General features: G+C 41.4%; 4 protein-coding genes and 1 long non-coding RNA gene across 10 annotated transcripts; 1 reads left to right on the forward strand and 4 right to left on the reverse strand.

The window, feature by feature from the left end:
• Positions 1-1,627: 1,627 nt before the first annotated feature.
• LOC120286476 lies at positions 1,628-2,544 on the reverse strand. Its single transcript, XR_005545137.1, has 2 exons — positions 2,330-2,544; positions 1,628-2,201 (listed from the first exon to the last, which is right to left on the reverse strand). It is a non-coding gene; the product is annotated as an uncharacterized LOC120286476 (long non-coding RNA).
• A 4,412-nt stretch (positions 2,545-6,956) lies between these two features.
• Positions 6,957-9,079, reverse strand: LOC104444649 (glucan endo-1,3-beta-glucosidase, basic isoform-like). Its single transcript, XM_010058381.3, has 2 exons — positions 8,942-9,079; positions 6,957-8,041 (listed from the first exon to the last, which is right to left on the reverse strand). Exons 1-2 carry the CDS (start codon positions 9,015-9,017, stop codon positions 7,101-7,103), a joined length of 1,017 nt encoding a protein of 338 aa, XP_010056683.1. The 5' UTR covers positions 9,018-9,079; the 3' UTR covers positions 6,957-7,100.
• A 1,045-nt stretch (positions 9,080-10,124) lies between these two features.
• LOC104444658 (DNA repair protein recA homolog 2, mitochondrial) lies at positions 10,125-15,701 on the reverse strand. Of its 3 annotated transcripts, XR_001988863.2 has the most exons (9): positions 15,479-15,701; positions 14,696-14,756; positions 13,938-14,155; positions 13,203-13,290; positions 12,788-12,960; positions 12,328-12,474; positions 12,095-12,232; positions 10,649-11,289; positions 10,125-10,351 (listed from the first exon to the last, which is right to left on the reverse strand). XR_001988863.2 is itself a non-coding variant. In XM_010058391.3 (8 exons), exons 1-8 carry the CDS (start codon positions 15,572-15,574, stop codon positions 11,002-11,004), a joined length of 1,209 nt encoding a protein of 402 aa, XP_010056693.2. In that variant the 5' UTR covers positions 15,575-15,701; the 3' UTR covers positions 10,412-11,001. The 3 variants fall into 3 exon arrangements, 2 of the variants coding, with proteins under 2 accessions (XP_010056693.2, XP_010056700.2); XM_010058391.3 differs by lacking the exon at positions 10,125-10,351 and having other exon boundaries at positions 10,412-11,289; XM_010058398.3 differs by lacking the exon at positions 10,125-10,351 and having other exon boundaries at positions 10,412-11,289; positions 14,700-14,756; positions 15,479-15,700.
• A 956-nt stretch (positions 15,702-16,657) lies between these two features.
• LOC104444669 (protein FATTY ACID EXPORT 1, chloroplastic) lies at positions 16,658-20,176 on the forward strand. The gene is made up of 6 exons (XM_010058404.3): positions 16,658-16,949; positions 17,766-18,009; positions 18,266-18,433; positions 19,254-19,300; positions 19,452-19,492; positions 19,582-20,176. Exons 1-6 carry the CDS (start codon positions 16,827-16,829, stop codon positions 19,670-19,672), a joined length of 714 nt encoding a protein of 237 aa, XP_010056706.2. The 5' UTR covers positions 16,658-16,826; the 3' UTR covers positions 19,673-20,176.
• Positions 20,177-20,699: 523 nt separating this feature from the next.
• Positions 20,700-22,840, reverse strand: LOC104444676 (hypothetical protein). 4 transcript variants are annotated; one of them, XM_010058423.3, is made up of 3 exons: positions 22,747-22,840; positions 22,033-22,136; positions 20,700-21,332 (listed from the first exon to the last, which is right to left on the reverse strand). In XM_010058423.3, the coding sequence occupies exons 2-3, from the start codon at positions 22,058-22,060 to the stop codon at positions 20,926-20,928; spliced, it is 435 nt and encodes a 144-aa protein (XP_010056725.2). In that variant the 5' UTR covers positions 22,061-22,136; positions 22,747-22,840; the 3' UTR covers positions 20,700-20,925. The 4 variants fall into 4 exon arrangements, with proteins under 4 accessions (XP_010056725.2, XP_039171127.1, XP_010056731.2 ...); XM_039315193.1 differs by lacking the exon at positions 22,747-22,840 and adding an exon at positions 22,458-22,733; XM_010058429.3 differs by lacking the exon at positions 22,747-22,840 and adding an exon at positions 22,379-22,733.
• Positions 22,841-23,559: the final 719 nt, after the last annotated feature.

A 23,559-nucleotide genomic window follows, 5' to 3' on the forward strand; every position in this document is an offset into this window, starting at 1 on the left:
CCCTCACACCGTGAAGGGGCCAAAAAGTGGCCCTCGATGCCTTTCGCGATGTAGAAGGTCTGCAAGTGAGAGCGGATATAATTATACGCCCTGTAATTCCTTTCTATGATCACGTCGCGAGTTGTCGTGTGTTCAGGTACTGGGATCACTGGAACCAAATTCATGAATAGGCTGAAATAGGGTCTTCTGTGGAGGTATGTTGGGTGCAGGAGTAAATGCAGGCTCGAGATTCTCATTCACGCTCTTCTTAGGCCTCTTTAGTCTCTTCGGTTTCTGTGGTTGCTGGTCATTATATTGTAAGCCATCATCAAAAGGATACTCTGCGGGCGATGAGCTATGTTCGTTCATCCTAGGCCGGGGGGTTTCTTGACTTCGACGGGCCTTGCTTGTCGGCAGCAGCTTTCCTCTGCGTTACCAGCAGAGCAAGTTAAAAAACGGGAGCAAGGCAGAGCATGCTACTGACGCCATCCTCACAAGTAATGCTAATGTCCAAAAACACAGAGAGTCAAAAAATAATCACCAGCGATAATAGTTCACAGCATAATAAGGCAAAAAAGACAAACAAAAACAGTGCCACAGCAGCAACCAAGTTAGTATGTACATTGACAATAAATGTGATGGGTAAACTACAGGCAATTAATCCACAAGAACCGCTTTTTATGCTAGGGAGCAAACAAAGAAGTATAACATTCAGAACAAGGTACATGTTGATGCCAGCAGCATAAAATACGCATTTTACATACACAGTTCATTCCCAAAAATTTTCCAGTAAGTTCAAAATTTTCTGTTCCTCAGTCCACTGCTAGAAAGTGTTCCCCGGGGTGCTGCGACTCCCCTCCTGCTATAACTTGAAATGAAAAACCTCAGATAACACCCCACATCTCGTTTCGTGCCAACCGAGACAGAATTTTCGTTAATTAGATCGAGAGCTTGCACAAACGAGGAAGTAACTTCAAAAGTCTAGGTTTTTACACTGGTAATAACAAATTTCGACAATTTTATCCCAGATCACCACAATTACGCTCCTTTAGTCATGCCTCATGCCTCTCTCTTTTAGATAGTTTCGCATAGTAAATCCCAGTTTCTTAAAATAAAATGATGACACGTGAGGATTCCTTTTTGCTACTGGACTTTGATTTGTCTGCATCAGGAGTGGGCTCATTTCCGGCGCCCTTGGCAGCGATGTTTATTAAGTCTTCCATACACATATCCCCTTCAGCATCTAAGCGGATGCCCTTTGTTGGCTGCTTCTTTCTTTGTATATACTTAACCTGAAAATGGGATGAGATAATATCTCACCCCTTGCAAAACTCAAGCTTCATTTATACTGTGCTTTCTCCATCTCGTTAGGATATTTCTTTCAAACACGGGACAGGAAAAACTGCATCAACTAAAGTCTGAAAAAGACGATAATGATAGACGTTCTATTTGCAATCTGTGGTGGAATCTCTCTTAGTTTTTTATCCAAAAGTAACGACACAACATCCTCAGGGGCCAACAGATTGCCCTGGACATGACCACCTGTCATGACAAGCTGCTGAACAGTACTTTCCTGACTAGCTCTTTGAAGAATTTTCTCCTCAACTGTCTCTTTACAGATTAACCGATAAACAGTAACCTACCACACAGAAAGACAAGACTGAAATTTCATTTGAAGATGGAATCCAAAATCAACAGGCATATCACAAAACGTTTTTATAGAGGCCAAATGGACACCAAAATAGAGAGAGAACACACGTAAGGGAGAGAGGAGTGTTTGGCCAAGCATCACGTGGCTGAGCCTCTCGCAGCAGCGATCTTGATCCAGTGGCCGCCGTGCACAGCAGTCTTGCTCGGCCACGTCTGATCGCACACACGAGCTTCGCTTTCTTGCAAGCACAGATGGTTCTTGACTGTTGGCATGCATATACAAGGTTACTTAAATGCTATACAAGGAGGGATCTTTTCTGGAAGGGGTGGTGGCAAAGATGTATACCTAAGAGAACTAAAATGAAAAAATGAGGATCTGGAATTAAAAAGAGGCCACGACAGTTTTCCTACTAACATCCTTTGTTCAACCCAATCTGTGAGCTCAATCCGTCACCTGCAAATCCAGTGTTGGATTCCAATCACTTTCATAATATATGACAGTTTCAGCTGCTATTAAGTTAATTCCCTGTCCACCAGCTCTGGTACTTAGTAAGAAGGCAAAAATATCATTCCTGCACGAGAAATTAAACAATTTGACAATAGTTGTACTGCTTAATTTTCCAAAGAACGAGGAATCACCCACAAAACATTATTTTTATTGCAGACAAAGTGAGTCAGAACATCATTCTAAAGGCCCTACTGATGTTGAAAGTCTCTGACCATATCTCGTCAATCCATAATTGTGGAGGATCCATCCAACCTTAGGTACCTATATTTTCTGTAATTCATAGAGTCCGGTAAATATGTCGTATACCAGCTCGGAACAAATCTGATCAATAGAAGTATCCACTCGCCATAAATATTGTTATATGAACATCAATCCATTCCTCCCTGTAATAAGAGAACGTTGACGCTATCATGTGTTGACACCTAAATTTTGACGGCTCATTTAGTCATTCATCGCATTAAAAATTAGGATTTAATTTTATCCAAAAAAAAATTTATATATATATTAATTGCGTAACATATAGATTTATGTGCATTTTTATTATTTTATTTTAATTGGCATTTTATTTTATTGGACCGGTGCAGATGGGTTCAAATTAATTGGGCCAAGCGCAGAAGCGAAGTTTCGAAGTTGGCGCCCATATTTTTTATTAATTGAAAATTATCTCATGGGAAAATGGAAATTTTGAAATTTTTCTGGGATATAAATTTTTTAGATAGGGCATATGTGTGAAAAAATATTGCCATTTATTTTTTTTAAGATTTGGATTTCGAGAAAATATTTATCGTAATCTTAAGTTCTTATCAATAGTGATCAATTGGTGAAAGGTATCGCGGATGTAGATTTAAAGGGGAAATCGAAAACTTATCTCCTACCCCCTATAAAAGCAACAGTGTATGGACGGAAGAAAAAGCCCAGAGGAAAGCAGCAGCAAGTGACGTGAGAGAGAGAGAGAGAAAGGGGCACGCATCGTTTTCTTCGCGGAGACCCCGACGCGTCTGCCGTGCGTTGCACCGGCACCGCGACGCCAGCCTCCACCGCGCCTCCGCACCCCTGCGCCGTCGCCACCCCGCAGCCCACGCCGCCCACGCCGCGTCTCCGCCTCTCCGCGACACCACCGCTATCCCGATCTGCCCACTCGAGAGCCCCGACGAGCGCAGATCCGAGCCGGTTGTCTCTCCACCGCCGAGCGAGGCCCCGCACCGGCCCGCATCTCCTCTGTTGCTCGTGCCGCGCCACCAACAGGGTTCCCCTCGCCCGCGAGCAGCTACGCCGACCGCCGCTTGACTCCTCGCGACGAATCGACGCCGCCCGGAGCCGAACCCCCGCACAGCACTTGCCATCTTTGACATACAGTGACCCACGAGTTCTCACGCTGGCCTCCGCCGTTCCGTTTGCTGTCGGAGCTCCCTCTGCCGACGCCACCGCCGGATCTACCGCATCGGAGCTGCAACCCGAAGTCATCGTGCGCCGCCACTCTCTCTGAGCGTCGCCTCCTGTCCTCGCCGTACTCTGCCTCAGCCCGACGCTGCTCCTGCCCTGATCGTTGCTGCTGCCCCTGTTGCCGAGCCGCCGCACGCCTCTGCGCTGGTCCGACGCTCGACGGCCCCCTCTCCGAGTGACCCCCGTTGCAGCCCGGAGCCGCGACCCAGCGCCTTCGCTCGAGCACCGCTGTTCCGCCCTCTGCCGCTGCTGGTTCGCCGGCTGCCGCCCTTCGCCGGAGCTTTGACGCCCGCCGCCTCCTCACCGGAACGCCGGCGACCACCACCCTTGGCTGCGCACCACCACGAGCTACCAAGCCTTGTTTGGAAGAAAAGGAAGAAAAAGAAAATCAATTAGGTAGTTCTTTTCTTTTTCTTTATTTACTTTATTTTATTTTTTTTATGTTATTCTCACTTGTTTACTTTTTTTTCTTTAGTAGGATTATTCATAAATATATGATTGATGTTCCAACATGAAAGTGCCCCTCAAGTAGAGATTGACAGTTCGATTTTCGCGTCCAAATCCGGCTCGTAATCACTTCAAAAAAATCGACAATCCAATCTTAGTAGAGATTCGATTCGCGATTTAATTTAAAATTGACCAATCCGATTTCATGCGCGAGATATGGCTCGTTGATTTTTAGATATCAATCTTATCTTGTTTGATTTCCTGTCGTTAAGTTGGTTAAATCAATCTTATTTTTATAAAATAAATCCAAAAAATATTTGAGTTAGGATTAGATTTGCTTTAGAATATTTCATGTGTTAGGGTTAAAATTGCAATATTATTTTGAGTTTTAAATAAGAAAATCAAAAAAAAAATGTTGAATTAAGATTAGGTTTGGTTTGGTTATTATCTTTTACATTTAAAATAAGAATTTTATTTTGAATCATGGAAAAGAAAACCAAAAGAAAAAAAAACACATTCATTTAGGATGTTAGTTTTATCATTATTTAATCGTGTGAAAATTTTGATTTCAAAATTAATAAAAAACACAAAAAAAAATCATCATGCATATATCATGTTGAATTAGGGCATTCTATTGCACATCATTGCATGTTAGGATTACACGTTTATTAATTATAGGTAAATAATCTCTCCTAGATAAATTGCATGTTTTTGTTAGGAAATCATATAGAATTAGGTCCATGAAATGCACGTCATTTAGTGATTATTATTAGGTTCATTTCTAATTAGAAATTGTCCGTCTTTAGATTAGGTCATTTAATAAATGTCGCGTAACATATAACTCGCATATTAAATTGTATGCCGCATGTCATTTTAATTGAAATAATTTTGTACATCATTGCATTACATTACACGTCATTAGAATTAAGTCATTTGGGTTAATTGAAATTGCATATTTAATTATTACATTTCTTTATAATAGACTGCATGCTTATTTATGTCATATAGTTTAGGACATATTGTCATGCCATATCATTTCATATTAGAATTAGAAGCATTGCATATAGACTATATTTTCGTTGGAAAAGAGAAAACAAAAATTGAGTAATTGCTTGTTAATTAGAAACCATATCTAGGATTGTTGATGTGGATTTTAATTTAACACTGCATATGCTTTCGTTACTTTGAGGTAAGTTCTGCATCATTTAATTGTTTTCTTAGGTGTTAAATTGGTGATTTGCGCACATGCATGAACACCTCACATGTTAGGGAAATAGATTTAAAATCAATCCAAATTGCTTGCCAAATATTTTTCAAAATAAAAAGAAAGGTATCAAAATGGCGTTAGAGAAATCTAACGTAACCAAGTCTCCGTACCCTTAGTCTCTGGTCCGTAGGAGTAAAGTAAATCTCTCGTTACTTTACTAGGGTTTCTAATCGACCCACCAAAAATAGATTAGTAGCGACTCCTAGTTAAAATTCAATTGCATATTAACAATTTAAACCTAAGTCGCGAATTGGTATGGGCTTGGGAGAGCCCGAGATAAGTCTAGGCTTAACAATCCATTAGCCAAACCCTAGGTGATTCACCCTCGAAAAAAAAATTGGTCGCGACATCATGCACTCAAGCACCTAATTAAGCAAACATAATAAGAAGAGCGGTGATGAAAATGAATCAATGACAAGTCGGACTAGCCCAGCTAGCCTGACTGATTCTGACGGAGTGTTGAAAGCAATAAGCAATGGAGGGACGATTCCACAGATCCATGGCTTACTAGCATGTTTATGGAATCCACCAAAATGCGAAACTCAACATAAACTTATTAACACACATAAAAGTTACCATTACTCATTGAAAGTATCTATCGCAATTGAAAAATATGCAATTTGAGTCAATGGATCTGAAGAACTTCTGCAAACCAATGAGAAACTTGAAACCAATATTCATGAGATCAATAGGCTGAACATATCTTGCTCGAGAGGGAACGCAACTGCTGAATCTGCACAGTGCACTCGTATTCCACTACCACCTCGCATCCCCTGGTGCCAAAGGACTACCGTTGACAAAAGAGGTTTTTGAGAGAGAGAGAGAGAGAAGGGGGTGTTGTCATGGCAACTTGAGAGGAAAGGCAGTGTGTTTCGTGATGGATAGAAGATAAATAAGGGATGCCGGTCGCACTTAAGGAAAGACAGAATGATAGGTTAGGAGCTAGCACCCCGTAGGCGACATCAACTGTTTTGCCATTGTTCTTTCTAGACTTACAGATTCACCAACATGTGATACTTGATGCCGGGAATCACAAGCAGGGACTTATGCGGCAACAAAGAGGGGAAGAAAAACAAATATGAAAAGGCAATCTAAGCATCTTTAATGATTATATCGTGCTGGCAACCCATTCATGATAACCTCGATCACAATACTGAACCCATTTCAACGCCGAAGACGAAAATCCTCACAATCATTTGTAAATGAGTTCTACCTCCTCCAAGCATAGTATAATATCAATTCATCAAACGGCAGAATTAATTTCCATCAGTGCAACTAGGCAAGTTTGTTTGCATTTGCATACCCTACGAGCTTTTAGAACGATACCTTTTCCAATATAAGGACAGGGATAAGGAAAAATCTAGCTTGCTGCACGGTGATGTGGGGACTCCTAATATCAAATTGAGGTTATATGCAGCCACAGATCAACCACTATTCTTAGTCTTTTAAAAACCGGTCGTCCTAAAACAAGATGCTAAGCATTATACCTGCTTTACAGTTATTGGATTACGTTTTTTGGTGTTGGAATTTATCAAAATAGAAGCTTATGATTATGAACATTCATCCGTTAAATAATAGTTGATCGTGTGTGATGGGCGTCTGAGGATAAACATTCTTAACTAAATACTCAAATGAGCAGTGTCATATGCGTTAGAGGAAGAATTATAAGAGAACTTTCGTGATTTATTGTGATTGCCATTCCTCTTCTTTCCTGATTCTGCATGTTACACGGTGCAGCAACTCTCTTATTTTAACATCACTGGGCAGGTGTGCCCTTATTCCTTAATACAAGGCAGCGTGCACCCATTAGTTGAAATTAATAGGGTATTTTGGCTGTCTATTGGGCGAAAAGAGGCCCCAATGTTTCTCGTACTCCGGGTTCTTCTGGTTCTCGTCGAACATGGCAAATATGTAAGTTTCGATCGGCTTTCCGGGCTTCTTGGGAGTCCCTTGCTTCACGTGCTGAATCAAATTCGAGTTGTAAATTCTCGCGTTTTCAATGGACGTTCCCTTCCCGCCAGCAGATGGCCAACCACTCTCCGACACAACCACTTCTAGGGACCCCCCGCCGGATTTCTCTAGTGCAGAGTAAACAGCATCTAGAATTGCGTCAAACAAGTTCCGGTACCCAAGTGCTCCATCCGACACCACAACCGAGTTCGCCGTGAACAGAGCATAGTCGAGGCGTTCGTTGGGATTGTCGCTGTAGCTGAAGTACGGATAGATGTTGACAAGCAGAGGGGACTTGTTGTTGACTAGGAATGTGATTATAGGATCTAGGAGAGGTCTGTGATCGGCCTTAAGTGTGCCCTTAGATGGAGGAGACGATTCTCCTAAGATGCGCGTGTCCACAGCTGTTGAGACCTTGATCTGGCCCCCAAGTCCGGCGTTCGAGATGGCAGTCTGGATGTTTCGCATGGCGGGGACGAGAAACTGAGCATATTGAGAAGAAGGCTGCACTTCATTGCCAACTGCTATGTACCTGAACTTGACGTTGCCATAGTTCTTCACATTGTTTTGGACCCAAGTGTTTGCGTTGGCTTGGCTAGAGGCAATCCTCTGGAGGTCATCATTGGGGAGGCCCAGCATGAGCTCAATGTTGGAGCCCCTAAGGGCTTGGAGAGCAGGCTGGTCCGGGCCATAGAGCCGCATCCTGCGGATATTGCGCTGGTTGTAGAGCGCAACCACGTCTGCCCGCGAAGGCAAGTTGCTGCCAAGCATTCCATAGCAAACCCCTATTTGAGCACCTGCATGGAATGGACAGGAGAATAATTGCTTCAGCATAATTCTTGGCTCTTCTTATTATGTGAATGAAAAGATTGCGAGACCTAACATCATCAGTTGAATGAAAATTGTTGACAGGAAAAGTGGTCTTTCGTGCGGTTTCAAATTTATGATTATTGATTGGCCCAAAAAAAAGATTAATATTTTTTGTGTACCTAGTACTGTCAAAGCATGTTTGTACTCCTAATGTAAGAGAAGCTTGGTTTTGTGACCTCACCAGCTAAAACTTACAGGCATGATCAATCAAAATAGTTTGGTAGGCCCAACTTTTGAGAGGCCACAGAATTTCCCCAGTACACATCTTACCTTGTAAATGACATGTTTCTAGAAATTCTTCCATACATTTTCCTTGTAACTTTCTTCATTTTGGGTTAAGGGTAGAATAGAGCTATGGCCATCTGTATACCATTCCATGCATGCATGTTTTATATATGACAAACTGAATTTATCAGCAGTACTGCTGCATAGATAACCGGTATGCATAGATAACAATCTTCAGCTACGAGGAGAATCCATTTAAAGGTCAAGATACACCGGCGGGCGGGTATGGCTCCATTCCACTTAGATATACATAGCATAATGAGCACGGAAATCTATTGATTCATGAAGAAAGATGCCATGCATTACTCTTCCTCACAATTGCTCAACCGAGAGAACAAGTCAGTGTAATCTCTACATGTCACCATGTACGTGAATGACTAACTTGCTTATATAACTCATCTAGCGACCATGGAGATCCTTAGTTGCGAAAGAAGAAAACACACACACAGAATTACAAGATAAGAACGAGTAGACTTCTAGTCCATCAAGAAGAAAAAAGATTTGATCCATCATCTTACTGACGAAATGAATCTATCGGATACCTGATGTATCAAAGTTAGCTGCCAAAAGAGCCAGTGTCAGCATCGCAGAGAATGCGGGAGAAATGTACGAAGCCATTTGGGACGGAGTGAGAAAGTTGCACTTTGCAATCCCGGACGAGGCTCCCTTTTATAGAGGGAGAGGTGCATTGTATCACTACATGTGCAGATGTCTGAGTAGGGACATGCGAAGACTAAGCACAGTCCCTCTCTCTCTCTCTCTCTCTCTCTCTCTCTCTCTCTCTCTCTCTCTCTCTCTCTCTCTCTCTCTCTCTCTCTCTCTCATGTCCATCTGATCAAGACTTCATCATCTGCCGGGTCAAGCACGCTATCCCTATGAAGACATCTTCAGCTACAGTCCAACGAGATCATGAGGTTATCTCTATTAAGCGGAGTAGAATTTTCCGTTCAAGCTATCGTGGCATGAATATCTTTAGGAGTTTGAAAAGTTGGCGCGGAGGCTAGCACTAGAAATCAGGACATTCTTCCACGACTGCGAAAAAATAAAAACGATACTAATGATGACATTGATAAAGAAATCATGTTTCTTTCCGGGACATCGCGAGCCTTCGATTTTGTGCATGCTTACTTAGTAGTCGGGCAATGGTAACAAGCTCATCCTTAAAATTGCATGTGGAAACCAAATTCTGTGGCGGATGTAAGATTCTCTGAGCAATGCCCAGCCTTCTTCACACGTGTATATACACACGCCGAAAAGGTAACTCTCTGCAGGCTCTTTGTACTCGAGGTCTTTTAAACTTTTAGAATGTGAAAGCACATTCTTATTGAGCATCTTAAATTCATAAAGCCATCTAACTCCTCACGTTTATTAGACTTTTCCCTATTATTTTCTTGGAGGGGGTTTTCCATTTTGAAACGGAGTGTTTTTAATAGCTTCCAAACCTCTGCCTCTATTTATCTTCATGGATAGACCTGATCAAACAACCTATTCGACCGTTCGCCCACTCCACTAATTCTTTGTGGAAAATCTTGTTTGGATGGTAGGAATTTTAGGCTGCCACAATAGTCAAAGCCGTCAAATTTTACCGGTACTGGGAGTCATCTTGCTGCCGAGATTGGACGCAGATTCATGAATTCCAAGGCTGAAGTCCAAGCCGTGGACCTAGTCCATTGACATTCCGATTCAAGCGCCGTGATTAGCGTCATTCCATTGAAGTCTTATGAATCAAATGTCTTTAAGCACTTATTCTTGGCTAACTCAATGTAAAGTTATCTACGGCATCGAAAATTGTAAAAAATTAAGAGGCTTCACTTCGTGTCACCACCTTGTCATGGATGGATCTAGGTATGTATCAGGGACAGCTACAAAGCTATCCTTTCTAGACAAATGAACTTGCGCCACCGATCGGGGGATATCTTGTCCTGTCCTTTAACTGCTTTTCACTCTCTAAACTACAGAAATCAAGGAAGAGCATATAAATCAACACAAATGAAAATATTGATTGCACAGAATTTCATCAAAGAGTAATCAGAATAACTTATTTTGATTCTTTGCTTGGTAAGAAACAGAATGAGCTCCACCGTACTAATATGAGTACAGAACAGTAATTTGCACAAAAAGAAAAAGGGGAAAAATTCCACTTCATCTACTGACAGACAATTAACTGTTGTACAGAAGTATAAACTCATAAGTAATGCAGCACCAGATGCTGTTGATCAATTTACAATGAAAAAGTTATCTTAACATACCAGTGGCAATTAGATGGTTGCTAGAATCACCATTGCTTCGGCAATATACTGATTGGTGTCAATCTACAAGCCGTGAAGATGAATATCCAATCCTTCCCAGAAAGTTAAATAGAAAAGGGTGCCTCACTACAGATCAACTTCACTTTTTGGAGCTGATCCTTGACATGCCCATTTTATAAGAATCCGCGCATATGCGAGCACATACAAATGCCGCAGTTCAATGAGGTCAGATCTTGTCATTCATTGTTAACCAGATCCAATCACCAGGAATGGAAAGGCATTAGGCAGGTTGTCCAGGAAAGGTCAATTACCTAAGGACATGTCATCCTCATCCAACCAAGGACCTAGTGTCATCACTCTCCATTTTCAAGCAGATAACTCCTCAATATCATGGTTATCTTTTGAAGAACACCATCATTTTGAGCCAGGAATTCTTCCACTTCATGTTTAGCATGGAAAACCTCCCCATATATGTTGTATGTGGATCCTTCTTTCAAGATAATCCCATTATCACAGGCCAATTCTAAGACCTCAGATTCCAAGCAAAAACCCTTTCCAAACATGATTCCTAGTTCGGCTTTCTTCTTAGCAGGTGCCAACTTATTTTTCACCACTTCCACGCAAACACCAAGACCAGTTGGCTAGTGAAAATGCCACCCAAAAGTAAATGTCAAACAAATAATAAGGGATAAATACTATTGGAAAATCATAGTGCAAGATGATTCACTGTAAAAACAATCAAAAGTTAGAAACTGAATTCCGTTAACTAATAAAAACAACCCTACGAAAGTCAAGACATTCTCATATTTACAGTTGGAAAAAGAAAACTCCATCCTGAAGATAATGTTTATGTATCATCCACACAAATATTCAAATAGATGAGCTTTCCCTATAAATCAGAACAAGATCGTAATGAGCAAATCTTGTCATACATCTGCTCCCTTTCAAATTTTGAGAGCCTAACAAAAGCATGATAGAGGACACTACATGCTCTATCAATTAATTCATAGAAATTTGTACTGCTTAGAACATATTGATGAAAATACTTAAAAGTTATTTAAGTAAGGTAAATTAAAACTTAAGAAAGGTGTACCGATGCCAATACTGATTCCATGGAAAAAGTACATAACAACAATTTGAGAAAATCCCCTACTTCCAAGGAATGGATAAATAAAACTACTAGAAGGAGACTATATATAGAGGTTAAGAAATCAAACTTGACCCTGATACCAATTTAGAATATGCAAACTACTAGCAAATACTATTTGGTGGAATATGATTACATGTAAAAAGACCATTGAAAACATGTTAAAGCGGTACAATGTACTTCAACTGTTTCTTAAGGAACTAGTATCTTTAATTGCTTTGCAGTGACCCCCAAAAGAAATAGTATCTAGAAAAGTCAAGGGAGGTTATCTTCTTCATTGAAACCAAATGGTCATTTACCTTATCATCCGTTTTAAGCAATCCCATCCTGACCAGTCTCATCCGGACAGCCGCATAGAACTTCAAAGCATTTCCACCACATGTAACCTCATCTCGATGTCCTCCAAAACCCTGACCATATTTTGGAACTGACCTAACCTGGAATTGAGCGAAGCTCATGTTTAGTGGCCATCAAGCTTCTTCCTACAAGGGACAAGTGATCCCATGCAAGGGAAGTGGAAGTTAAAATAAACCTGATTCACAAAAACAATGAGAGTTTTTGACTGGAAAAGAGAACAATGGATCTTTCTAAGAGCCTGTGTCATGATTCTTGATTGTATGTCTTTGTTTCTGCAGCCTATTGGTTCATCAATTTCACATTGGGGCACAAGAGCAGCAACCTGCAAGAGCAACGCATGCCCTAGGCATATGAAAAAGCTTGAAAAAATGCATGGTAGTAGTAACACCAGAGAGAGATAGCCACTAGCCCACAAAAAGCATGCTACCCTTCAGTCACAACCTGCGTTCTCTACGAGAGTAATATTAGGCCACTTTATCAACTAGCATTATCAGAAACCAACAAAAATGATTGTAGGAATAAAACACTAGAATTGCTCTAGAAAAAATGTTGTGTAAAGATAGATAATACTAAAGGGACAGAAAAAAGTTCTAGTTAAAACAAGGGATAAACAAAGAGAAGAGCCAACCGCTTACACTATCAATGACAATGACATCTAAGGACCCACTTTTTGTCAGTGTATCAACTGCACTAAGCAAATTTTCAGCAGAATTTGGACGGAAAAGAAGAAGATTTTCTGTGTTTATGCCCATTGATTCTGCGAGTGATGGGTCGAGTGCATTCTCTGCATCAAAGTATGCACAATAACCTGCTCAAAAAAAGAAAAATTAAAGGGGATGAAGATAACAGTCTCCCTGAGGATAAGCCAATCAAAATAATCAAATAAGAGACTTAAAAGTCACACATAAAATAGGCAAACAATTGCTTAGAAACACAACTAACTCTGAAGAAAGCAAAAAGGTCTCTTGAGCTTGCCATCTTAATGGCAGGACCAAGAGAAATCAAATCATAGCCTACAAACAGCAACTCTGCAAGAAAACAGACACATACCACCAAGTTTCTGTGCTTCTTTAATAATGTGAAGGGCAAGTGTTGTCTTGCCAGATGCCTCTTTCCCATATATTTCAACAATTCTACCCTGAAAATGGATTTATATTTGGGTTCACAGCATGAATAATCTAAAAAATTCAAAACTTCAGCACAGGCATATCAAAATGTTCAACTCAAACTCTTTATGCAATGAAACAATTGGACATAGAGAATTCATATCGAACAGAAATTAAAAGTCCAAACCTAATCAGCTTTAACATAAAGATAATAGATCGTGCTAAAAGCAGCCATAAAGCAATTACCATGGTACTATATCTTCAGGCAATATGTTACAATGTAGCTCATAAATCATGTCTGAGATTAGTTCCAAGATTTAAGTTAAGCTTGAACGACAAAAGCTTTCTTTTCTTACCAACAACCAATCTGGACAGAAAATGCATTCAATACAATTTCCATAACTAAAATCCAACATACAATTGTCAGGAAATCCAATGGCAATAGCTATCGCAATCATCTGTACATAACCATTGCCTTGTGACCAAGTAAACCATTAACTTCACTATTAAAAAAACGGCGCATCTATGATGAATTCCAGTTATAGAGATATTCTGTTTGATTGTAAACTTTTGTCAAATAATACTCGGAATGTAAATGTTTGCAATGGAGAAATATGTAAATAAATTTCTGCCTCGAGCCTTTGCTATCTCGATAGCTCCAATAGAAAGAGATCCTTACCCTTGGTAACCCTCCAATCTCGAGGGCTAGATCGAGCTTCAAAGAACCAGTGGATATTACTGGTTGACGTCGTGAACTGAAAAATCGCCTCAAAGATAGCATGGATTCTCTACCAAAATCACCTGCAAGGCTTGACAGAGCATGACGTAGGGCATTTTCTCTCTCCATCATCTTGACATCATCATGAAGTCCATCACGTTCAAAATCCAACTCTTCAACTAAAATTGGAAGAACATGCATCAAGCTCAGAAATTAGTCCCAACCACCATCAAAGACCAATCCAATGACTCAACTGGCAAAAGAACTTTTGCTAGACATGTTTTTCAAATGACAAAGCATTAATGCTATGTGAAGTCACATCTTTTCCAGCAGCCATACGAATGAAGAATGTGACTCAGAAAGCTAAGAATGCGCCATCCAACCATACAAAACATGCCAGAGAAGCTCCTACGTGCTACAGTCTGTAAGATGCATTTTCAAGGTGCAGCATTTTAAGATTGTGAAGCAGAATCCCATGAAGAAATGCCAACAACATTTGCAGCTAATTTTCAGAATACTAGGGACATCAAAACTCTACAAGTCATGCCACCGAAAACCAGAGCCTTGAAAATTGGGAGGCAGTTAGAGTCAACTCATAAGAGAGAAAGAGAGTAACGCTAAATTTGCATATAACAATTCCTAGAATACAATTTTGCAAGGCATCGGCAAAAATATACATGCACGGGGGAAGGGAGTGAGCCCCGACAATGGCTGATTACCTACAGTGGAAAGGTAACATGCCCGCGTCCTCGTTCTGGAAACCGAATTCCTTCCATTGCTCTGTCGACGGGAGGAGAAAACATCAGGGAATATAAAGAAAGAGGGGGTACAGACATGCCAAACCAAAAGCAACAGATGCGATACGAAGACCCTCTTACCAAGGCAAAAACTTTAAGACAACCCAGACCTCCAGTTACCAAGAAAACAATATTGCCCGACAAAGAGAAGACCCCTGCCCCCGAATAGTCCAGAACGGAATGCTTATAGACAAGCCTCCCCCACTAACGAGTCCACTCACAGCTAAAGAAAGCTACTAGCTTTCCACTTTCGCCATCCACCGCACGTCCCTACGCACTCATAATGACCCAGAAAAAGAAAACTTCAATCGAGTCACTTGGTGTCGCGCAACTTGCCTGGCCACCCCTGGCACGAACAGTCCAGCACGAAACGCTTAAACACTCACGGCTAAAGAAAGCTACTAGATTTCTGCTTTCGCCATCCACAGCACATCCCTATGCACTTGCAATTACCCAGAAAAAGAAAACTTCAATCGAGTCACTTGGTGTCGCCAAACTTGCATGGCCAGCCCTGCCCGCGAACAGTCCAGCACGAAACGCTTATACACAAGCCTCCCTCCCTAACGAGTCCCACTCAAAGCTAAAGAAAGCTGCTAGCTTTCCGCTTTCGCCATCCACGCCACGTCCCTATGCACTCGTAACGACCCAGAAAAAAAAAAAAAAAAAAAAAGCTTCAATCGAATTACTCGGTGTCAAGCAACGCACCTGGCCGGAGGAGCTCAGAAGAGAGTAGGAGAGCAAGAACCCGCGAGAGGCTCGGAGGTGGAGAGGCCGAGAAAGCGGACGCGCGAGGAACGCCATGGCTCTTCTCCGGCGATCGCGGTGATGGAAGCGGAAGGCGCTAGGGTTTTCAAATGGCGCGAAGAAGCGCCAATTTCCCCACTGCTCTTTTTTCAGATGCTCCTCCTCTGGTTTTTCTTCCTTCCTCGTCCTTTCGCCATTTTTCGTTTCGGTTCAGTTTTTTTTTTTTATCGAACCCCCTGAACTTCTTGGTATTTATCATTTTTGCGCGGGGAGATTTTTATTTTGGCCCCCTAATGTTTTTGGATTGTGGCAAATAGCCCCCACCTTTCGAATTTTGCAAATTTGTTCTGAATATTCGAAATCGGCGGTAATGTGCTCCGACCAAATTTTGCTTGCGACTCTGACTGCATGATTTGACGTTACTATTTGTTGTGGGCGGATTGGTTACATATTAAATATATGGGAAAAAAATTGATGATTCAAAAATATAATGTTAATGTGTACCTACCATTAACCCATCTTAAATATCCATAAGATTTTTCATCATTTATTCTCAAATACAACGTATTTTTCAATTGTCCTTTCGTTTTTTTGGTTGATTTGCCTTAGGGGCTTATTTTAACTGATTTCAAAAACTCGAGAGCCAAATTTTGAAAATTAAAATATTATAAAACTTTACGACAATTCTATGAACTTGATAAGACAAATTCCCATTCTCCTGCACCAAAGTAGAAGATTGCAACTAATAATTACTGAAGTCTATCCTTATGTAAGATCTACATAAAAATATTCAATTCGAGCCGATATCATCTCAAATTGGTCATCTTAAGTTGCCTATCAATCACTTCTAGGCTCAAAAGATGTCAAATGGGTAGAGCAAGCACAAACCACACAATTCCTCTTTCCTGTTCAAATCACAAACCGACTCTTCCTTTCCTTTTTTTTCTTCAATCTCTTTTTATCGATTCGACGAATTTAGCCTCGTAAAAGAAAATGATGGTATGGAAAAAATTTATTCTCATAGGAAAACACAGGCTATTCGAGAAGGGAAAAGAACACGATTTTTCGATGGGATTAATGATTCACGTCGCACGATCACGGTCTGTCAGAATTTTTCGAATAAAGCCAACCAGACATCGACCAGTCGGCCACCGAAACCATCACGAACAAGTCAAAATCAAATCACGACCTTTTTCCTCTATTGATTGGAACTCCCTCAAGCCAAGGTCACCGCAAAGGAGCCTTCTTTTTCTTCTTCTTTCTTCCTGTCTTCGATTTCGATTCCCGGAGTTGACTCAGCGGCATCGGGATGGCATCGACAGCGACAGCGGCGACCGCCTCTCCGTCCCAGCTCTCCTGCTTCTCCGCGATCGATCGCAAGCTCCAGCTTCGCAAGCTCTCTGCTTTGTCCTTCCGAAGCCATCGATCCAAGGTACCCGCCGCGGAATTGTGTCGATCGTGCTTTGCTCCGCGTCGCCGCTTTGCAGGGTCTTGCTTGTTTGCTCGAGAGATGCGTCAAAACTCGGTCTTTTAGGGGATAAGCGATGTGGGTCGTGGCGTTCTTGATATTCTTGCGGAGGGCCGTAATAGGAGTGCCTGCTGAGAATCGTGCTATTGTGCTTGTTCATTGAGTCTCACATCCCTTGCAATCGAATTGTGCAACTGGGATGATCTGGTATATTTGTTTGATGTTGCATAACTCTTTTGCAATGTTGGCATTATGGAATTAGAATGGCTTTTTTCAACTGCATATCTTGCATTTCTATACACCGGACAAGCTTTTTGAATCTTTTTCCAATATAGGAAGAGATATACTTTAAGAATCATTGTTCTGCCCGTTAATGGGTCGTAGATATCATGGACCCAATATTTGTGTCTTTGTCCCAGGACCTATCCTCGGATGTTTCAATTATGTTTGTAGACTGTAGCCAGATGTCCAGGATAGCATTGGGGTGACGCTTGCAGATCCTTTGCAAGACAGGGCTTTTCATTCCACATTGGGAGTGCAAGTGGAGAGTGTTTTGTGTTATCTCATTGCCTGCTACTTTTCTATGAAGTTCAATTAGGGGATTTCGTGTGTCAGGAAGTATTGTAAATAGCTTATATCCTATCAACGGCTTTATCTTGGTCCATTAAATAAGTTTCCAACTGTAAATTCAGTTCAAATTTATTGGAGTCATACTCTTTTTTCCCTTCTTCTTTTTTTTCGCCTTGTGATGTTTGTATAATGACTGTAACAATTGTGTAGTCATCAGTCGTCATGAGTCTTGAAGGACGTGGCCCAGAGACTACTTCCCCTGGCAACACAAGTTCTTTGAGTTACACAGATGACGCTTCAAGATCAGAAATGAACGGGGCAACAAAGTCATATACATCCATGGAAGACCATCATGCTGAAAATAGGGGACTAACTGAGCCCGAACAGGAACAGGGTGTTGCGACGCCAGTGAGGGCTGCTAAAATTCATGATTTTTGCCTTGGAATTCCCTTTGGTGAGTGTGCTGAATATGAACTCCTCGATGCTCTTCATCATAAGAACATATAACTTGAGGCCTTTCTGTAATGCATGCCTTTGATCCTCATCTTAGTATAACACCGTTGAATTGTAGTTGAGATTTGTCTTGTTGATCACTTGAGTTCATATATCCTTTCCATCTTACATGTTCACCTTCCAAACCTATTAAAGTTTGTAATTTGACAGCTTTAGGAGGAAAATTACTCATGTAATTTTATTATTTCTTCTAACAGGCGGTCTAGTTTTCAGTGGTGGACTTCTTGGTTTCATTTTCTCAAGAAATCCAACTGCTCTGGGCAATGGTGTACTATTTGGAGGTGCTATACTAGCCCTTAGCACACTTAGCTTGAAGATCTGGAGAGAAGGAAAATCCAGCTTGCCTTTCATTTTAGGACAAATAGGTACTTGTTATTCTATTAATCCATCCTCCATACAGGCTTTACCATCCTCGTGAATTTTCATCTTTATATTTATGAGTAGTACAAGCAAAAAGCATATGATAGATAACCTGGAAGTATCAGCGTGATATTTTCCATTTTGAGTGCCTTGCTTTCTGCATCAAATGGTAAATCTTGTGTTCTTTGGACTGTCTTGGGTTCAGAATCAGTGTTTATGCACCTTGCATATGGGGCTGGAGCTCATTGTTCATGTTAAGTGAATATAACTACTTGACCAAACGAAGTGTGTACATTGTTATAGCAAACTCAACTGTTGGCATTGTAGAGTTTCTGCATAGGAACCTGGTTTTATTTCACTTTCTGCTGATGGAACTAGTGATAGATATGTGGAGATGTATCAGCATGCTTGTTAGAGGTGCTTCTGCTCCTTCAAATGGAGGATTTTCCAGAAGGGAACCTCGATTGTTTAGGAGATGCAATATTTAATTATCATTGGATCTTTAAATCTACTTTTTTACAAAAGAAGGCACCTTTCTAACCTCAACTAATCTATTTTGTGGTCTTTCTAGTACAATTTTCAAAAAATCTAAGAAGATTCTTCTCTCCTTAAATCAAAACCTGCTAAGTATGACTTGCAATTATTTCATTGTACTGATCGTAGTAGTTATTGTATGATATGTATGAAGGAGTAGTTATACGGTCTGGGCACTGCCTGTTGCAGTGTTGTGTATTTGAGTTAATGGACATCCTTGGTCACAATTTTTGTGTAGAGATCTCTCTGAGCTTATCTGAGCTTATTATGCATCTTCTTTTCATCTTGCAGTCCTCTCTGCTGTCATCTTCTGGAAGAACTTTCAGACTTACTCTCTGGTAGGTTTCAAGCACCATACCCTATGATACTCTTTATCTGTGGAAGTGCGATGTGTAGGAGCACAAGTCTGGGCATTTCCTATAGATTGCGTATAAAGACTGATCGGATAGTTCTTTGTCTTAATACTCGCCTCTTGTGTCATGGATGCAGACGAAGAAAGTATTTCCAACCGGGCTTAACTTACTTATCAGGTACTTCTGGTGTTGCAGAGAAATGCTTTGCTTACTAGACTGTTAATTGGGTAAAGTGACTCATTTGATTTCTCATTTTGTGCATGTAGTGCTGCGATGCTGTGCTTCTATTCGTACGTAATCTTGTCGGGAGGAAATCCGCCACCAAAGAAGTTGAAATCTTCTGCATATGTCTCGTAGTCACATGGTTGCAAATGTTTGAATGAATAGAGAGGTTGGAATCTTTTTCTTCCTTTTTGACTATAATACAGAGTTGCATGGTGAACTGAACAAAAGTCTTGGGTGGATGGGTGAAGCCTGTAATTTCATGTTGATCTGTGTCTGTTTACTTACATAGCTCCTAGTTATATGCTTTTAGAGTTCAGAAGGACGGTTTGCTAGTATGAAGTTATTTTGAGGAGGAGGACGCCATTTAGACTGACTCTTTCTGAGCCTTGTCAAAGAGTGAAGATTTGGGGGTATAGAAACCTCATGCAGTGTTCTTTACGTAAGCATCTTTGGTGCAGCGCGCCACCATGGGTAATAAGAGAGAATTTTTCTTTACGGTAGTTAACTTCTCAGTCCTTCATTTGCTTGTATCTTGACGCTCTATGTATTAAACTAGAATAAGAAAATGAGGGTGAAGATGTGAAGATTTTCCCAGTTATGGAACTGCTGGTCTCCTGCCCGGGTGGTTTTCACTGACTATTGGGACCTGATCAGTGTGAAGGTTGTCCTTATGATAACTATGCAGCAGTGTTGAATAGAAGCAAAATTTCATGAACACGAGGTTGAAGGGGCATGCTACATTGAATCCTGGATTTATATTTGGAAAAACACTGAGTTTAGAATTTCTCTTTAGTCAATCAATCTCAACACAAGTTGCCCAAACGAATGGCATTTAAATTTTTGCTTGCATAGACCGAGTTGCTAGTCTTTGCACCATCGGCTTTCATTAGCGTTACCACCCTAAACGTGCTCAATGAAAAGCTGAAAAACTTGACGCTGGGACTAATGGTGACCCATTAGGCGATGCCATCATTTTCGTTTCATTACCAGCAGTCAATTTACAATATCGACCAACGTGTCAACTCCCGTGTTGCGTTTGAGCATTTGGTATAAAATATAGCTACTCGATAGGTGGTTAAAATAAAGGATGACTTCCACGAGCTAACGCAAGAGAAAAATTTATGGTTGCTAAAGATCAGATCCATTTAAGAAATGCATAAATGTAACTAAGCTACTGCCAAGTGACAAAATTCATTTATTCTGAGTTAAGTTGATAACTGGTTAGTTACAAAACTTACAACGACATTCACAAGTAGACGCGGAGACACAAATTTGAGCATCTGAAAAAACTAAGTACATCAAAGAGAGAGTTGATCGAGCAAATGGTGTGGAAGTACAGAAGAAGTTGAGCTAATCAACAGGCACAAATGTTAGAGACGAGGTAGCTATTCTCTTGGTGTACCTTCTGTCCAGCCAAGACCCGGTCTGCATACTTCCTCTTGCAATTCCTCATAGTCCCGCGCATCACGCAGAGCAGCTTCAAAGTCTGTAGAATCACTGGCAACTGGAAGAAATCTACTTATATCGTCTCTGGCCCCAAAACCTCCAGCCCTCATTACATCCTCAGGAACTATGCACGCTTCCATGTATACTTCACCAGAAACGTCAGTGTCATCAACAATTGCATTCGGTCCAACAGTTCCCCCAGATTCTGGATCAAAAACTTTGGCCTGCCAAATACTTCCAGGGGAACTTGGAATTGGTTTCGAGACATTCTTAACTTCGATTGAGGAAAGCTGATCCTCCTTAATAGCATCAACCCCCTTGTCACTCTTCTTGCTGTTTATCTTATCTGGAGCACCCACAACACAAATATTCTCAATTTGGAAAAAGGACGGGAAGAACAAGTTTATTTATCCAAGGCAAGCAGAAAATTACGATGGTTGAACTAATATGCCAGACGTGACAATTTGCCAGAAATTCTCGCTTCAAATTGGTATATTCTTATATTCAGTACCAAGAGGTAAGGTAGTGACAGGGAACCAACATAGAGAAAAAGACTGGGCACAGACGTAGATGTCTCGACATTCCAGTCTAGAAGTCAGCAATGGACTCAAACTACCAATAACTGGTATTCATTTTTACAGTAACATAAGAGATCTCAAGAAGTCACCCTACAGAAATCATCGAGATATAAACTATAAATAACCATGACATCTATTTGCTGCACAAATGGCCCCTGTTACACGCATTACAGCAACCTTCAAAATCTGTCGTGGAAAGGACGTGTGAGAATATCCCTCTAAACAGCAGATCATGTACACGAGGGAGGGGCAAGAATTCTACAAGGGGCACCAACGGTAATCTTATGTACCATGTAATGTTTCATTGAAACTCTACGAGAAATCAAACCCCCTTAAAATTCTCTTAAGACCCAAATATTTCTCGACAGCAGACGGATTTCAAACAGCTTCTCTGTTCCTAAACCCACACAAGCTCCGGTCATGGCAAAAAAAAATCCATCATCAAAGATGGAACGAGTAAATTCTTACCGAGTGAAGTTTCCAACCGATTGTCCATGTGATGTCAACTATTTTCGAGCAAAAGGGGGAAACTTTTGTGCGATACTTCCTGTACCAGTCCCTCCAAAACTTGTCTGTGAAAACCAAACAAGAGAATCAAGATACTAACGGTTGGCAGGACAGAAACTTTCCGTTTCCACCACTGGCCCAAAATGAGCACGATAAATCGCATCATGCAAAGAAGCATTCCCGGCGCAGCAGATGAAAACGATTTTACTATGGTGAGTTAATGAAACCCAGATCTCATAACACAAAAAGCACGAGAACTTCGACCAGCAACAACGCGAATTCGTCGGCTAATAAGTCTATATGCTACCTCGGAAAGAGCTGCAAGGCCGAACCCAAAACCCACACGAGAAGCGAAAAGCCAGATACAAACTCCCCCAGACGAATACCTACAGAAACCGACGGCTAGACGACCGTCCCTCCTCCAGGAACAAAGCAAAACCCGACCAATCTTACTCCGACTATTCCCCCGTAGGAACAAGAACCGCGACGAGATTCGGTCGGGGCCATTCGTATTGATCGCAAAAGCGGAAAAGAAACGAGTTTTGGCGTCTCGTGTGGCTAGAAACTAGTCTCTAGATTTTCCGACGAACTCCGTCGGACATCAAAACATGGAGAGGATCGAGAGACGTGCTGTGTTAGAGAAATTTAGCAGAACCAGGGAGAGAGGGTGAGTACCTGAGCGGACGCGACCCGATCCAAAACGACCAAGATCGGAGAAAGAGTGTTTTTTATGCCGGCAAGAGCAACTCAAGCTTGATTCGGGTCGGCCCGGTCGATGATGGTTCTGCCCGGCCCAACACGGCCCGGGACCTGAATCCTAAAACCTCTATTAGAGCGACGCGAGAGGTTACTTCCAATTCATCATTATCAAAAAGGTCCAACCGGATGCAGGAAAAACTAAACCGTTTTCCCTTAAATAACTAAGACCCTGTTTGATAACCATCCAAATAAGGTCAAATTGTGATTTTTTATTCCCAGAATCAATTCGGATCCAGAATCGCATTTGGTAAAAAAAAATTAAAAATTATGACCAAGGAAAATCCGTACAGTCTGCCGGCGGGCAAATCGTGGGCCGCACGAGAGAACCACCACCCCATGCAAACGTTTAAGGCACCAAGCGCCTCTGCTAGGTTTTGAACCCCTCACCTTGAGGGTAAGGATCAACGGAACCTTATCAAGCAGAGCCATCGCAGCGGGTGGTTGGTAAAATTTTTGTTCTCGGCACATATTGGGAGTGAAATCAAGAAAAAAAAAAAAAAGTTGATTCTTGTTCCGGGAACAAATTTGAAAATCAAAACCAACAACTCTTCTTTTTCCCTTCGGCCATCTCGCGACTACCGTCCACCACCGCTTGCCACCGTCCGCCGCCACCAACCACCGTCCGCCACCGGCTTTGCGATCCAGCAAGCTTGCCAAGCCAAGGCGAGGTCCGGCGAACGGCCATAAGAAGAAGAAGAATAGGAGAAAAAGGAAAAAAATTATTAAAAA

Source organism: Eucalyptus grandis, chromosome 1 (assembly GCF_016545825.1).
Source record: "Eucalyptus grandis isolate ANBG69807.140 chromosome 1, ASM1654582v1, whole genome shotgun sequence".
NCBI lineage: Eukaryota > Viridiplantae > Streptophyta > Magnoliopsida > Myrtales > Myrtaceae > Eucalyptus > Eucalyptus grandis.

Excerpts from the sequence above, each read along its gene's own strand:
- LOC104444649 (XM_010058381.3), bottom strand. The coding sequence starts at position 9,017 with ATGGCTTCGTACATTTCTCCCGCATTCTCTGCGATGCTGACACTGGCT. Across the intron at positions 8,042-8,941 it reads AGCTAACTTTGATACATCAG|GTGCTCAAATAGGGGTTTGC; the intron begins GTATCCGATAGA and ends CATTCCATGCAG.
- LOC104444658 (XM_010058391.3), bottom strand. The coding sequence starts at position 15,574 with ATGGCGTTCCTCGCGCGTCCGCTTTCTCGGCCTCTCCACCTCCGAGCC. Across the intron at positions 12,475-12,787 it reads ATGTCATTGTCATTGATAGT|GTTGCTGCTCTTGTGCCCCA; the intron begins GTAAGCGGTTGG and ends TTGCTCTTGCAG. Across the intron at positions 12,233-12,327 it reads TCATTGTTTTTGTGAATCAG|GTTAGGTCAGTTCCAAAATA; the intron begins GTTTATTTTAAC and ends GCTCAATTCCAG.
- LOC104444669 (XM_010058404.3), top strand. The coding sequence starts at position 16,827 with ATGGCATCGACAGCGACAGCGGCGACCGCCTCTCCGTCCCAGCTCTCC. Across the intron at positions 18,434-19,253 it reads TTTCATTTTAGGACAAATAG|TCCTCTCTGCTGTCATCTTC; the intron begins GTACTTGTTATT and ends TTCATCTTGCAG. Across the intron at positions 19,301-19,451 it reads ACTTTCAGACTTACTCTCTG|ACGAAGAAAGTATTTCCAAC; the intron begins GTAGGTTTCAAG and ends TCATGGATGCAG.
- LOC104444676 (XM_010058423.3), bottom strand. The coding sequence starts at position 22,060 with ATGGACAATCGGTTGGAAACTTCACTCG. Across the intron at positions 21,333-22,032 it reads TCGGTTGGAAACTTCACTCG|ATAAGATAAACAGCAAGAAG; the intron begins GTAAGAATTTAC and ends TGGGTGCTCCAG.